The sequence below is a fragment of the Pistacia vera genome, unplaced genomic scaffold (genome assembly GCF_008641045.1).
Source record: "Pistacia vera cultivar Batoury unplaced genomic scaffold, PisVer_v2 Contig549, whole genome shotgun sequence".
NCBI classification, from domain to species: domain Eukaryota; kingdom Viridiplantae; phylum Streptophyta; class Magnoliopsida; order Sapindales; family Anacardiaceae; genus Pistacia; species Pistacia vera.
Window position 1 is genome coordinate 703,785 of NW_022196389.1, and position 13,524 is coordinate 717,308.

Consider the following 13,524-nt stretch of genomic DNA (forward strand, 5'->3'; position numbering starts at 1 on the left):
AGGCAATCGAAGACTTCAACCCAAAACCCAAGAGTCTCCGCTCCAAGAACACGCAAAAGTTGATGAGTTTTGCGTTTCTCTTTCCATTTCTTTCAAATGTCAACTTTACTGGACACGTGTCACTGCCTAAGCCCTACACTTCAATTTCAAATTTTAATTTTAGATTTAAATTATTAACCAACAATAATGCCCTTCCTTTTAAGTGTCTTTTGACCATTATACCCTTATACATCACAAAAACTACTACCGGAACTGACGATTGGTATTATTGGGTGAGAAAATGGTATTTTGAAACTTTTTGGGTGAAACGGGCCATTGAGGCAAACTTTGGGTGGGAAAAAGTTGTTTACTCTCAAAAACAAAACAACTACAATTATGTCGGACCTCATAAAAAATGTATATAAAAATCTTTTTCTTTTTGTAATTTCTTATTAACTTTTTAAAAAAATTGAATCAATTATTGAAATCAAAATGTATATAAATATTTTTCTAATTTTAAACATATAAACATTATCAAAATAATAAAATATTTAATATTTATTTTTTTATTACCAAAAATAGATAATAACAACAAAAGTAGTTGCCTTTTTCAACAAATCTGCTTCACAAATATTAATTATAAATAAAATCCTAAACACTACCCTTTTACTCACCAGTCTCTTATAATGGCCGCCGCCTCCTCTTCAACTACCTCCACCGCAGCCGCGAAGCTTGCCCCGACCTTCACTGGCGAACCCACCAAGTGCGCTGCTTTTACATCCTCTAGGCCTTCGCAATTGCTCTTCAATTCCAAGAAATTTGCTTTGGGCCCTGCCAAATTGTCTTCCATTCGTTGTGTTATTGCCAAAGAGTCGGTCGCTCCTATGGAGACCGCTAAGAAAGACTCCGACCCGGCTAAGTGGTTGCGTCCTGATTCTTTTGGACGGTTTGGTAAATTTGGCGGGAAATATGTGCCTGAGACACTCATGTATGCGCTTAGTGAACTCGAATCCGCCTTCCATAAGCTCGCTACTGATCAAGGCTTCCAGGTTTGTTGATTTGGCGTTTCAATGCATTATTATTATTTTTTTAAAATTTAAAATTTGATGTTTTGCATTGCAAGATAATCGATTTCTTTGATATGAAAATGAGTTTAATGTATGATGAGTGGTAAATGATTTCGGCTGTTTTCATTATATTTTGATATTAAAATAAGTTGTTTCTGGTTTTCTATTTGATGATTATATTGTCATGTGATTTCTGGATTTTTTTTTTTTTTTTTTTTTTTTTAAATATAGAAATGAGTTTAATGTGCAATGGGTGGTGAATATCTTCAGTTGTTTTCGGTTTCCAAATAATGATTTGATGTAAAAATTGTGTTTGATGTTTTATGGGGTAAAGATTTTCGGTACTTTTTGTTGTATTAAGTTGCGTTTTATTTCAATTTGATGATTACAATGTCATTTTATTGGTACGAAAATGAGTTTAATATGTAACGAGTTGTAATTTTTGGGATAAACAGGACGAGCTAAATGGGATTTTGAGAGACTATGTTGGCAGGGAGAGTCCACTTTATTTTGCAGAGAGGTTAACAGAGCATTACAAGCGTTCGAATGGTGAAGGGCCACTCATATACCTAAAGAGGGAAGACTTGAATCATACTGGTGCTCACAAGATTAATAATGCTGTTGCACAAGCTTTGCTTGCGAAACGGTTGGGTAAGAAACGCATTATTGCTGAGACTGGGGCTGGTCAGCATGGAGTTGCCACTGCCACTGTTTGTGCCCGTTTTGGTTTACAGTGTATTATATACATGGGTGCCCAGGATATGGAAAGGCAGGCTCTTAATGTTTTCAGAATGCGTCTTCTCGGTGCTGAGGTTTGTTATTCCTTTTATTATGTAGTTATATGTAGTCTTTGGTGAATATGATTTGTTATCTATGTTTTAAAATATTTTTGTTGAATTACTTTCCCCTTGTAATTGGTTTTTATCGCTAATTCTCTTAATTGAGTTAACTTGTATTGATTATTATGATTGGAAACCTTGCGTTTTATGATACAGGTTCGATCAGTCCATTCTGGGACGGCCACGCTGAAAGATGCTACATCTGAAGCTATAAGGGATTGGGTGACTAATGTCGAGACAACCCATTATATATTGGGATCTGTTGCTGGTCCTCATCCATACCCCATGATGGTTAGAGAATTCCATGCAGTGATCGGTAAAGAAACAAAAAAACAAGCTATGGAGAAATGGGGTGGAAAGCCAGATGTTCTGGTTGCATGTGTTGGAGGAGGTTCAAATGCCATTGGTCTCTTCCATGAATTTATCAATGACCAGGATGTTAGGTTGATTGGTGTTGAGGCTGCAGGTTCTGGCATAGACACTGGTAAACATGCTGCTACCTTGACCAAAGGGGAAGTTGGGGTGTTGCATGGAGCTATGAGCTATTTATTACAGGATGACGATGGGCAAATAATTGAGCCACATTCCATTAGTGCCGGGTAAGACTTCCGATTCTTTTTTGTTTTTTTCCGCCCCTTCTTTAATTTCATGTGTTCTTATAAATTTTAACATGTCATGCAGCTTGGATTACCCTGGAGTTGGACCTGAGCACAGTTTTCTGAAAGATGAAGGGCGCGCTGAGTACCATTCTGTCACTGATACCGAAGCATTGGAAGGTATGAAATGACATTAGATTTTTCCATTTTAAAGCTTCTGAGTTCTCATGGGTGGATTATGGTTACCAGTAGTTGTTTATGGTTCCTGTTTCCGTCATTGTCTTTCAAACTTTTCAAACTAATAACTGTTCTGCCATTTCTTACAAGGTATTATATGCTTAAGTTATTTACTTGGAGATTTGAAGTTCAATCTCTGAGGCTAAGAGAGTCAAGTATCAGTAGATTCATCTAATAGTTCACCTCCTTTTTCATATCCCTTATTACGTTTTTTTTTGCATGCAGCTTTCAAGAGATTATCGCAACTAGAGGGCATAATCCCAGCTCTGGAGACGTCTCATGCGCTGGCATATTTGGAGCAACTGTGCCCGACTCTCCCTAACGGGACAAGAGTTGTGCTTAACTGCAGTGGTAGAGGTGATAAGGATGTTCAAACAGCCATCAAGCATCTAAAAGTTTGATGGCAATGTTTGCACACAGCAATTTAATTCATTGGACTGCCAATGAATAAGTGAGTTATTCCGTCTTAAGGAAAAGCTCCATTAACATTGTACTAGTATTTTATATTTCAATTTTGTATTATAAGCTTCTCAGAATTATTCCATGAAATTTAGATTGGAAACGTTTTTCTGCTACTCATCTCTCCCTCTTCCATTTTCCTCTTTTGGAGTTGGGGAGAATAATATGTATCAATATANGTAGACACTTCAGAAAAGCCTCACCATTGCAGGGTTCAACTGTTTCCTCTTCTATACCTAGATTAGATTCCATCTCATTCACGACAAAGGCATTTTCTGAAGTTTCTGCACGTTTTTCTTTGTTTCTTTCATGGATATTTGTGGGTTTGCTGTGTTACGAAACAAAAAGAAAACATGAGATTATAGAGATGAATGGCAGTACAAGAACTTACAAAATCAAATTACCATAGGACAAGAAGAAATAATATAAGAGAGGGGATGAGAGTAAATAAACAACAGAAGAGAAGAATTCAGGATTTTGAAGAAATTATCATAAATACATTATTTTTTTCAATCACCAAGAAGCTGTGCCCAATATTCAACATACATCCTATCAGGTTCAGTCATAAGAGCTAAATATGAGAACCTTAATGTCCCAAGTTTCGACGGTATCATAATTAAACAGGGTCCAGGATAAGACTAATAATAATCAACAGAAAACCTGATCTCCAAAACATTAAAAAAAAAAATAATAATAATAAAAAAAAAATAATAATAATAATAATAATAACAACAACAACAATAATAAGCAAAAGAAAATCAAATAATCAAAGAAGTTCCTAAGTGTTACACATAAATCTAACATATGTCTTTAGGTCTTATAAGGATCTCCATAGCTACCATATTCATTGCAAAATGCATCACAGTTAAATTAACAATGACAAGATAAGTAAGGAACCAAAAATATAAATTCGGGAAATGCAATAAAGTATAATAACTAGATATGTGAGAATTGTCATAGTTCATGCATAACTGACAAGGAAGAAAATCAGTAAATAGGTTTGTAGGGGTAAAAGTCTTAACAAATACCAACTTGCAGCACAAGGGCCTTAATAACTACCTTGCCATGCAGAAAAAGGCTGTGCAATACACATTTGGACCACCATAAATCTTATAAGTAACAAAACACTAAATAAATTTTTCAAGCAAAAGCTAATTAGCATCATTCTAGTTGTGCATCTTATTCCCCCATTTTGTCATAGGTTGCATCCTTATGAAATAAATATAAAGTAGAAATTTACAGTTTCCAGAAGTCTGTGCCCCCAATTGTGGCATTGATTCAGAGATTTTTTATCACAACAATGCATTTTGATGCTATTATCTTCTAAGATATTATAAAATCTCTGGTAGCAAAAGATCTGCATTAATATGACATAAGTTCTTTTTTTTTTTTTTTTTTCTCTCTTTAATTTCTAGTTACTTCAACAAAAGGCATAGCTTTAAATATTGGACGGATGAGAGATTTTTGTGTAATCTTTGTTTGATGTTGATTCAAAATTTGTTGATAATATTTTACTGAAGATTTTTGTGTAAAAATTTTGTAAACCGTCAAAACTGAACCAATCCGAACCAATTTTCTCAGTTTGGTTTCAATTGAAGAAGGCTCCGATACAGTTGGGTGTTTGAAGGGAAAAAAAAAAATCAATTGGGTTCAGTTCCATTCAGACCAAAAACCAATATGTAGTGACTTTATGCAAGTACAAAGCTAAATTAATATGCTCACCCAGAGAAATTTGGAAAAATAAATCCTATGTTGATGTCAAAATCATTAAAAACAAACTCCAAATAAAATTTATGCAGATAGCAAATATAAAAGCAAATGAAGAACTTATACACAGAAAATAAGATGTACCTGAAGAGTGTTGTCTGCATCTTTTGAAATTTTGATGCAATTGTTTTGCTTGACTTCTGCTCCAGCAAAGCCTGCAACAATGACAACAACGTTAAAGCAAGGAAGGAAAAGGAAGAAAGGAAATAGAAGAAATGATTTAGGGAAGACATAAAACTCACTTCTCCTACTTTATCAGAAGATCTTGATGAAATAAATTCCGATCCAGGAGCAAATAATGGTGACAGAGCATCTAAATCTCCCTCTTCAAAGACAAATAGATTCAACAAGGACATCATTGTAAAGATGCAGTCTTTAACTAAAAAATCAAGCCCAACAACATAACTTAATGAGAGCAAGCCTGAAAAATGCAGAAACATCCACTTGGACTCTTTATGCCTCATCGGGTGAGTTTTCATCACATCAAACACAAACTTCTGAATTGGTAGACAGATATTGAATTGCTGAAAACAACCAACAAGATGCACTATGAATTCATATTCCTTACATAACAGAACATCCTGCAAAGTTTTCAGACAACCTGAATTGCTGCTGTGCCTCAAGCACCAAATTGCTTGCAACATCGAACTACTCATTAACTTCAATATAGAAGCAAGAAGACATATATCCTGGGGACTTTTGACCTCAATACACCACAAAGGATCATGCATATTATCGGAAGAGCATCTATGTACAATGGAAGTTAATATTGACAACATTTTGTCTTTGCATGATTTATCAAAAGCATTTAGGCTCTCCCTTATATATGCAATAGAGGCATCCAGCAGGTCAGATTTTGTTCTATGAGCTGTATTGTTTACGTAACAATCCAAAGATTCATTAAGCTTTGTAACTAGATGATCAATTTTGTCCTTTGTAGCTGGCTGAAGATAAGATTCAAAAGCCAGTTGACTACTTCCAAACATACACGATTTGACACTTGAATTGTTACTACCTATAGGAAGGTCATCCATATGCAAGTTGGAAAAGTGGCTTTTGTACAAGATAATGGACCTCTCCAATGCTGTTAGGTAGCAATCCATGATTCCAAGATCTGGATTCAAATACTCAGAACGTATGCAAACACCAATTGCTTCAGAGACCAATAAAATCAAATATGGCTGAAACATTTTTGGTGCAGAATGCGTGATAGGGTTAAGAAGCAACGATAAAGATACAATCAGGCTCATCTCAGGAGTCCTAAAATCTTCGCCAGGCTGCCAAAATAAACTGCTGACGAAACATTCAAATGATTTGTCACCAGAAATCGACAGAATAAAATGTGCAGCAATCACCTCCATCACAATTCCAATATCACCATGACCAAAATGGCACATGAATAGCATTTCACTTGTGGAAGACACAGAATCAATTAGCAAAAAGTACTCCCTCAATGACTTATGCATTAGTAGCTCGTCCGCAAATACCTAATATCAAAACTTCAACATTAAGACTTGTGTTTAGCACATTTTATATAATAAAAATTTAAAGGGTGCTTTCTAGTTCAATACTAACAGCAAATACCCTTTTAATAGCACTTATTAATAGAACTTTTCAGTAAAGAGAAAAGTGTATCGAATTGAAATGATTGAGTACCTGAAGCAACGCACATGCGGAAGCAATATTTGTGATAGAAATTCTCTCAGATTTTTCATTTAATTCAACAGAAATCAAAGTGCGAAGTATCGAAAGAAGAACTCGGCCTTTTTCAATTAAAAGACTTTGGTTAGACACCAGCAAGTTCAAGAAAACCATACAACATCTCAAAAGCAAGGCTAGTTCTTGGAGTGATGCCGATGCTCGTCCACAGAGAAACTCTTCAAATCTACCATCAACTTCTTCAAACAGAACATCAGAAAGGCTACATATGTCATTGTCATTTAACTCAGCTTCGATCCAAGACGATTTTATCAGTAGGTAATATAATCTCTTCAAGATTGGCAGCTTTATTCCCTGAAATTTTAGAAAATTATAAGCTAAAAGAAAGTCATGAATAAGAAAAGATGTGGAGAGAGATATGGAGCACCTGTGGAGAATGAACAACAGAGATTAGGGTTGCAGAAGAAAAGGTGGGTTCGGTGTAATTCTTCTTCTTCAGTTGTTTGGCAGCCATTTTCATTAGAGTTTTAGAGGAAGAACAAAGCCCAGATCTTGGGTTTTTGTAGTTGGCGGTTCTCGTTTTCTTTGGTGGGAATTTCCAGATTTCAATTGCAAGTTATCTCCAAAATGGCTACTTTTATTCATTCATTACTATTTAATGGGAGAAAATCACGTACCACCCCTATCTTTCTAGGAAAGTTCTTGTATGATAACTTTTCTAGTTATAATCAAAATCATCCTTTCATTTTTCAAAATATATCACCAACTACTCAAACCCTGACTCGGCTATTGATGAATCGTTCAAAATGACCAATTTACCCTTACTTTCTAAAATTATAAACAATTAAAATGATTTCCAAATAACCTTACCCATTAAACTTAGAATAATACTACACCAACAATTCTCTCTCATAAACCCAATGTGACAACTCGTAATTAGTCAGTTCACAACGGATCTCACATGGATCTCATTATTTAATTACAAACTGATCAATTGTGAATTGTCATGTTATGGTTGTGAGGGAAAGTTTGTGAGAAATGGTTATTGGTGTAATATTACTCTTAAACTTATAGCCCAACCACCGACCCTCATCGCTCCCCCCAAGCCCTTCACCCTTGTCCGTAGTCTATTGAATTGCCTCTACCTTCTAGCATCCCCATCACGCCGAGAACTAAACCTTCTACCATAGCAAAACAATTTCAGATTAACTCTGAAATAGAAATCCTTACCTCCATTCCACACACACAAGCTGCCAATAACACTAGCAAAGCTATCTAGATCAACTAAAAAGAGTCACTCCACAAAAAACATGTAGAACAAGACAATTGAAAAATCCAACTCTGACTACATATCATTGTCGAATCACAACCTCAGAAGCACCGCAAGTCTTCCATTGGATCTACTTACCTTATATGTTTTTTATTTCTACATAATTAAAATACAATTGAAAACCCAAGAGGTTGGTTTAACGGTCAAGCATGTTTACTTAATTTCTTGAATTCTTAGGTTCAAATTGTAGGACCACCTACCACAATAACATTATGGTTTATCTAGCCCTTTGGGTCAATGATTAGTTAAGGAGTGTATAAGTTGATCCGAACACCCTAATTACCAAAAAAAAAAAAAAAAAAAAAAATTGAAACATATTTATATACTATTTTTCATGCCTATATTTTCTTTTTTACTAGGCATAGTCTACTTACATTATATGTTTTCTTGTGAAACTTAAATTCATTGTTATCATATACGTGATTACAAGTTGAAATGCGAATGTGCCAAATAGATATGTGTAAAGCATTCATCCCTTGTTTATGCTACTATTCGATTTTATCAACAGATGATGCATCCAAATTGCTTTATGTGTCAAACGGAAATTTGTTCCCTTGTTTTCGTAAATTGATATTCTTACACATCAAACTATCATACACTATTATTTAAAACGGTTTCTTCCAGTATTCATAGTCTTTCAAAATTTATTTGCCAAATATCCACAAAGAAATCCACTATATATGTCTCAAGAGTTCTGGTAAAAGGCTTTCGTTGAGTTTTCAAGATAGTAATTATGACATAACTCAATTTTGTGCAAGAAAACTGTCTTACACTCGACATGAAAGTGTAAACGTCATCATATTTGTGGGGTTTACTATACATATGTCTCAAAAGTGTCGTAAAAAGATTGTGTAGCGTTTTTAAATTGCTAATTGTGACACAACTCAATTTTACGCAAGTGAATTATGTCATACACTTAATAAGAAAGTGCAAGCATTATCGTGTTTGCAAAATCTATCATATGTATGTTACAAAACTTTTTGTGAAAAACGTTCATAGTGTGTATCATATGTATGTTACAAAACTTTTTGTGAAAAACGTTCATAGTGTGTTTAAGTTGTCGATTGTGACGCAACTCGATTTTGTGTAAGCAAACCGTGTCTTACACTTAGTACGAAATTGTGAAGGTCATCATATTAGCATTCACTACTTATATATTAGTTATCATAAAAAATTTTGTGGTGTTTTCAAGTTGACGAAAGTGACACAACTCAATTTTATGAAAGTAAACAGTGACTTTTACTCAATACAAAAGTGCAAGTGTTATTGTATTTGTGAAATTCATTATATATATGTCACAAAAGTTCTTGTAATGAGCTTTGATAGTGTTTTCAAGTTGTCGATTTTGACACAACTTGATATTATGCAATGAAATCGTGTCTTACACTAAATACGAAATTGTAAGGGTCATCTCATTGACAACATTCACTATATATTTGTCGTGAAAGTTCTCATCAGAAGCTTACATAACGTTTTTGAACTATCGATTGTGACAATTAGATTTAATACAAGTAAATCATGTCTTACACTTAATATGAAATCACAAGTGTCATCATATTTGCAAAATTCCCGATATCTATGTCACAAAAGTTCTTGTAAAAGATTTTTGTAGTGTTTTTGAGTTGTTGATTGTGACACAACTCGATATTATGCAATTAAACCATATCTTACACTCAATACAAAAATGCAAGTGTCATCATATTTGCAAAATCCATTGTATATATGTTACAAAAATTCTCATAAAAGTTTTGTAGAGTTTTCAAGTTGTCAATTGTGACGCAACTCGATTTTATGCAAACAAATAATGTCTTATACTCAATAGGAAAGTGAAAGCTGTCAGAGTAGGTATCCTAGAGCCAATCCACATATTGTATTTTGACTCTCTGTATCATGTATAGATTAATAAAAATGCAGTTATCTTCTATATCATGTAATTCATAATTATATATCTTAATATATGTTTTTAGGATGGTAGAATCGTAATGAGGGTAAGGACCTTATGATAGTAAGGACTTATGATTACATATGGTGACCATTCTAGAAACGTCCTCAACTCCAGTATTATTCTGATTAACTGCATATATAATACGGTAAGACTATCATAATGTTGAATGACCATGTCAAAAGACAGCGATTGATCTTACTTGTCAATGTTGTTTGATGACAACCTGGTGCAACACATGGGTGTTTGTTAAATGCAATTTATTGAACCCCTCAATTATTAGAAACTACTTGAAGACCCCCTACCATTTGTTTTAGGTGTTAAATTTGATGTTGACTAGGTTTGACTAATAAAATGTCTTAATTGCCCCAAAAAAATTAAAATTTAGATCTTTCTGACTATGTTTGACTTGTGGAATATCTAAAGTGCCCTTAAAGCATTTTAGTTTTACATAATATTTTTCTAAAATCTTTTAAATATTTTTAAATTTCCATTAATTTTTTTAGTTTATTTAGAATAAATAGAAAAAGGAACTTATAAAATGTGAAAAAAATTATATTTAGAATTTCTTAAAATTTAATTTAATTTGAAGAAATTAAGAAAATTAAAAATGAACCTCGAAAATTAAAAAAAATTATAAGAAAAAAAAACTGAAATAAATCCAGCCACCAATCCATAACCGGCAAGCTTTGGTGCCAATTGGGCTGGATTTGGCCAATGCGGCTAGATATTGGCTGCTCCAGCCAATAGAGGTGGATGGTTTCCTAGGAAAATGGTTGGTCAAGCCAGGTTGATGGCAAAGCATGGCCATGCCTTGTGTAGCCAATAATTGGCTAGGATCTGGCAGCGTAGGCCAGATCCGACGTTGCAAGGCCATAGGTGTTGGTCGATCTCGCTGGCCAATTTTTTAAAATTTTTTTAACACTTTCTATATATTTTTCAGATTTTTTTTTTTCAGTTTTCATATTCCTTAACTTTTAATTCTTTTTAGATTTTAATATTTTCAGATCTATTTTGTTGATTTGTTTATGTTTCAAAATATTTTAGTTTTTTTTTTTAGTTTTTAACTTTTTATGTTCTTCTTTTTCTGATTTTAAGAAAAAAAAATTATTTTCATTTTTTAGACTATTATATTATTAATCTATCAATTAATTTTAATTCTTTTATTTTATTCTTTATAAACAAGTTATTTACAAAATATAATATCTTTTTTTAAACTTAAAAAGTCAGTTTTATCCTTCATTTGTTAGAACTAATGGCTAAAAATTAATAGACAGCATGGGGTGTTTTTGGTAGTTTTTGAAAATTAAAGGGTGCCAGAGTTCTTGAGTTTCAGATGTGTCAAATAGTATTAACCCTAGGTTCGTTATAAAAAAAAAAAAATTTGTGTTTAAACAATTTTTTTTTGGTGACTCAGGGCATGTCAGGGCCAATTTATAAGTACCCTGATCAATCATCCGGGTTAAATTAACCTTCGGAGGCCTGAAGTTATTAACTGGATAAACCTTCTAATGACTATCCCTATTAGTAACTAAGTAGAATCGAATTAAAAAATAATACATTTAAGAGTCCTTATCGTCCCACCTAACTATTCAGGATTGGTTAATTGTATGTAAAAATTGAGAGAATAATAACGTAATACACCTGCCATACATTGGCTTAAATTTGGCCAATTATTCAATTAGGGCAAAATTGTTTTTGTTGTTATTTTATTTATTTATTTTGAATCCTAGAAATAATTAACTGAAATAATTAACCCTCTTTCCCATTACAGGTAATGACGTTTTTGTCATTAAGGATTGGGAAAAGTACAATCTCTATCGTCAACGGCCTCTAAATCTCGTAAACAATAAGGACATTTTCAAAGTTTTATAACAAATTAAAATTTAAAAAACCCTGAATTTGTTTGTTTATTTTGAGTTCGTCAAATTTCCAACAGCTATGTTAGATTTAACCGATGGTGGCTATGTTACCGGTGGTGGCTGTGTTGTGGTCTTTGTTTCTAATGGTGCCATTCCGGCAATAGTGACGAAGTAAGTTGTCGACGTAGATTCTATTAACATCACCTAAATCCAATCTGCCAGAAACACGGTTTTACAACGCCTTGAGTTCCGACGAGGCCGACGAAAGAAGTTGTGAACGAAGCTGCCAAGAAACATCGCCTGCGAACGACGAGGTAAGTTCCGACGAGACTAACTAAGAAGAAGGTTAATATTTATTTTTTAATAAAAAATGATTTGTTTAAACTAAAACAAAATTTTTCTCTGATGAAACAGCGTGTTATTCTTACGGGTAATGCTATGCGTACTAACGGATTTTACTAACCAGTGTACTATTTTTTGTTAAAATTATATATAGTACCCGTACTATACGTGTACCCGTACTATATATAATTTTAACAAAAGTTAGTACACTGGTTAGTAAAATCCGTTAGTATGCAAGGTATTATTGTATTTTTATTCATATTTAATATCAGGATATTATAGGGTGCGTTTAGCTTATTGTTTTTATCCATATTCCCAATCTTATTTTTCAAATGTTGTTTGGCACGTTATTCCCAAAATATTAGTCTATTTTTTTATTACTTGAGACCCTATAAGTTTATTAATTTCATTAAATACCCCCCAGAAAAAAGTTTAAAAACAAACAAAAACACCCCCACCCACTAATACCTGCCAGATCCTAGCAACCACCGCTGGTGGTAGCCGGAATCTATCACAATAGTTACACAGCCACCGAAAATAGCCGATAATGGCCAGATCTAGCCGGAAAAGGCCAGATTTGCCGTCAACGACGGCCATATCTTTGGCCGTCACTGACGGCCAAAGATGGCCATCGTTTTAACCTTTTCCGGCCATCGCAGCCATAGCAGTTCGCAGATCTGGCCTTTTCTGGCTAGATCCGCGGCCAGATCCGTGGTGGATCTGGCCGGAAAAGGCCATAACTATGGGTTACGGTACAGATCCGACCGGTCTGTGTCGTAACAAAATTTTTCGGCCAGATTTCGGCAGTGGTGGCCGGAATCTGGCACTGCAGGTGGTGGGGGTGTTTTTGTCATTTTATATATTAGGGTCTTTAATTAAATTAGTAAACCTAAGGGTATTTTCATAAATTTTTAAAGTTTACCTCGTAATACTCTCCTATCCAACAACCCAATACTATCCCTAAAATCCTATCTAAAATAATAAACCAAACGCACCCATAGTAATTTCGTAATGAAGTCAGTAATAACAGGTAAGGTTATTGTAGTAATTTGAGTTTCAGTGGACTAGCCTTTATTCATAGGATTTATTAAATTTGCATTCAAATTTATCTTTACTCTTTATGCAATTTTTGTGGGGGCAGTTTATTAAAACAACCTTTCAAGTTTGAATTTAATTAAAAGGCTATCAAGTTTTAAAGTTTTACTAAATAGCCATATTATTGATTAAGGGTAATTAACTTGATTAGTGCTTAATTAGGATTAATGAAGTATTAAGTAATCTTTTAAAAATTATACTATATTCCCAAAAACCCGAAATTCTTGCAAACAAACCCAAACACCTTCTTCTTCCTCCCGCCATTAATGCATCTCCACCTTGGTTGCTGTTTCTTCTTAGCTTCGTCTACATCTTCTTCTTTGTCTGCATCTTCTTCTTCGTTTACATCT

General features: G+C 33.9%; 2 protein-coding genes across 2 annotated transcripts; one reads left to right on the forward strand and one right to left on the reverse strand.

The window, feature by feature from the left end:
- The first annotated feature begins 621 nt into the window (after positions 1-621).
- Positions 622-3,293, forward strand: LOC116107878 (tryptophan synthase beta chain 1). Its single transcript, XM_031394153.1, has 5 exons — positions 622-1,028; positions 1,502-1,858; positions 2,042-2,484; positions 2,567-2,661; positions 2,944-3,293. Exons 1-5 carry the CDS (start codon positions 666-668, stop codon positions 3,117-3,119), a joined length of 1,434 nt encoding a protein of 477 aa, XP_031250013.1. The 5' UTR covers positions 622-665; the 3' UTR covers positions 3,120-3,293.
- Position 3,294: 1 nt separating this feature from the next.
- On the reverse strand, positions 3,295-7,154 carry LOC116107857. Its single transcript, XM_031394137.1, has 5 exons — positions 7,031-7,154; positions 6,601-6,957; positions 5,187-6,431; positions 5,029-5,099; positions 3,295-3,505 (listed from the first exon to the last, which is right to left on the reverse strand). The coding sequence occupies exons 1-5, from the start codon at positions 7,121-7,123 to the stop codon at positions 3,295-3,297; spliced, it is 1,977 nt and encodes a 658-aa protein (XP_031249997.1). The 5' UTR covers positions 7,124-7,154.
- Positions 7,155-13,524: the final 6,370 nt, after the last annotated feature.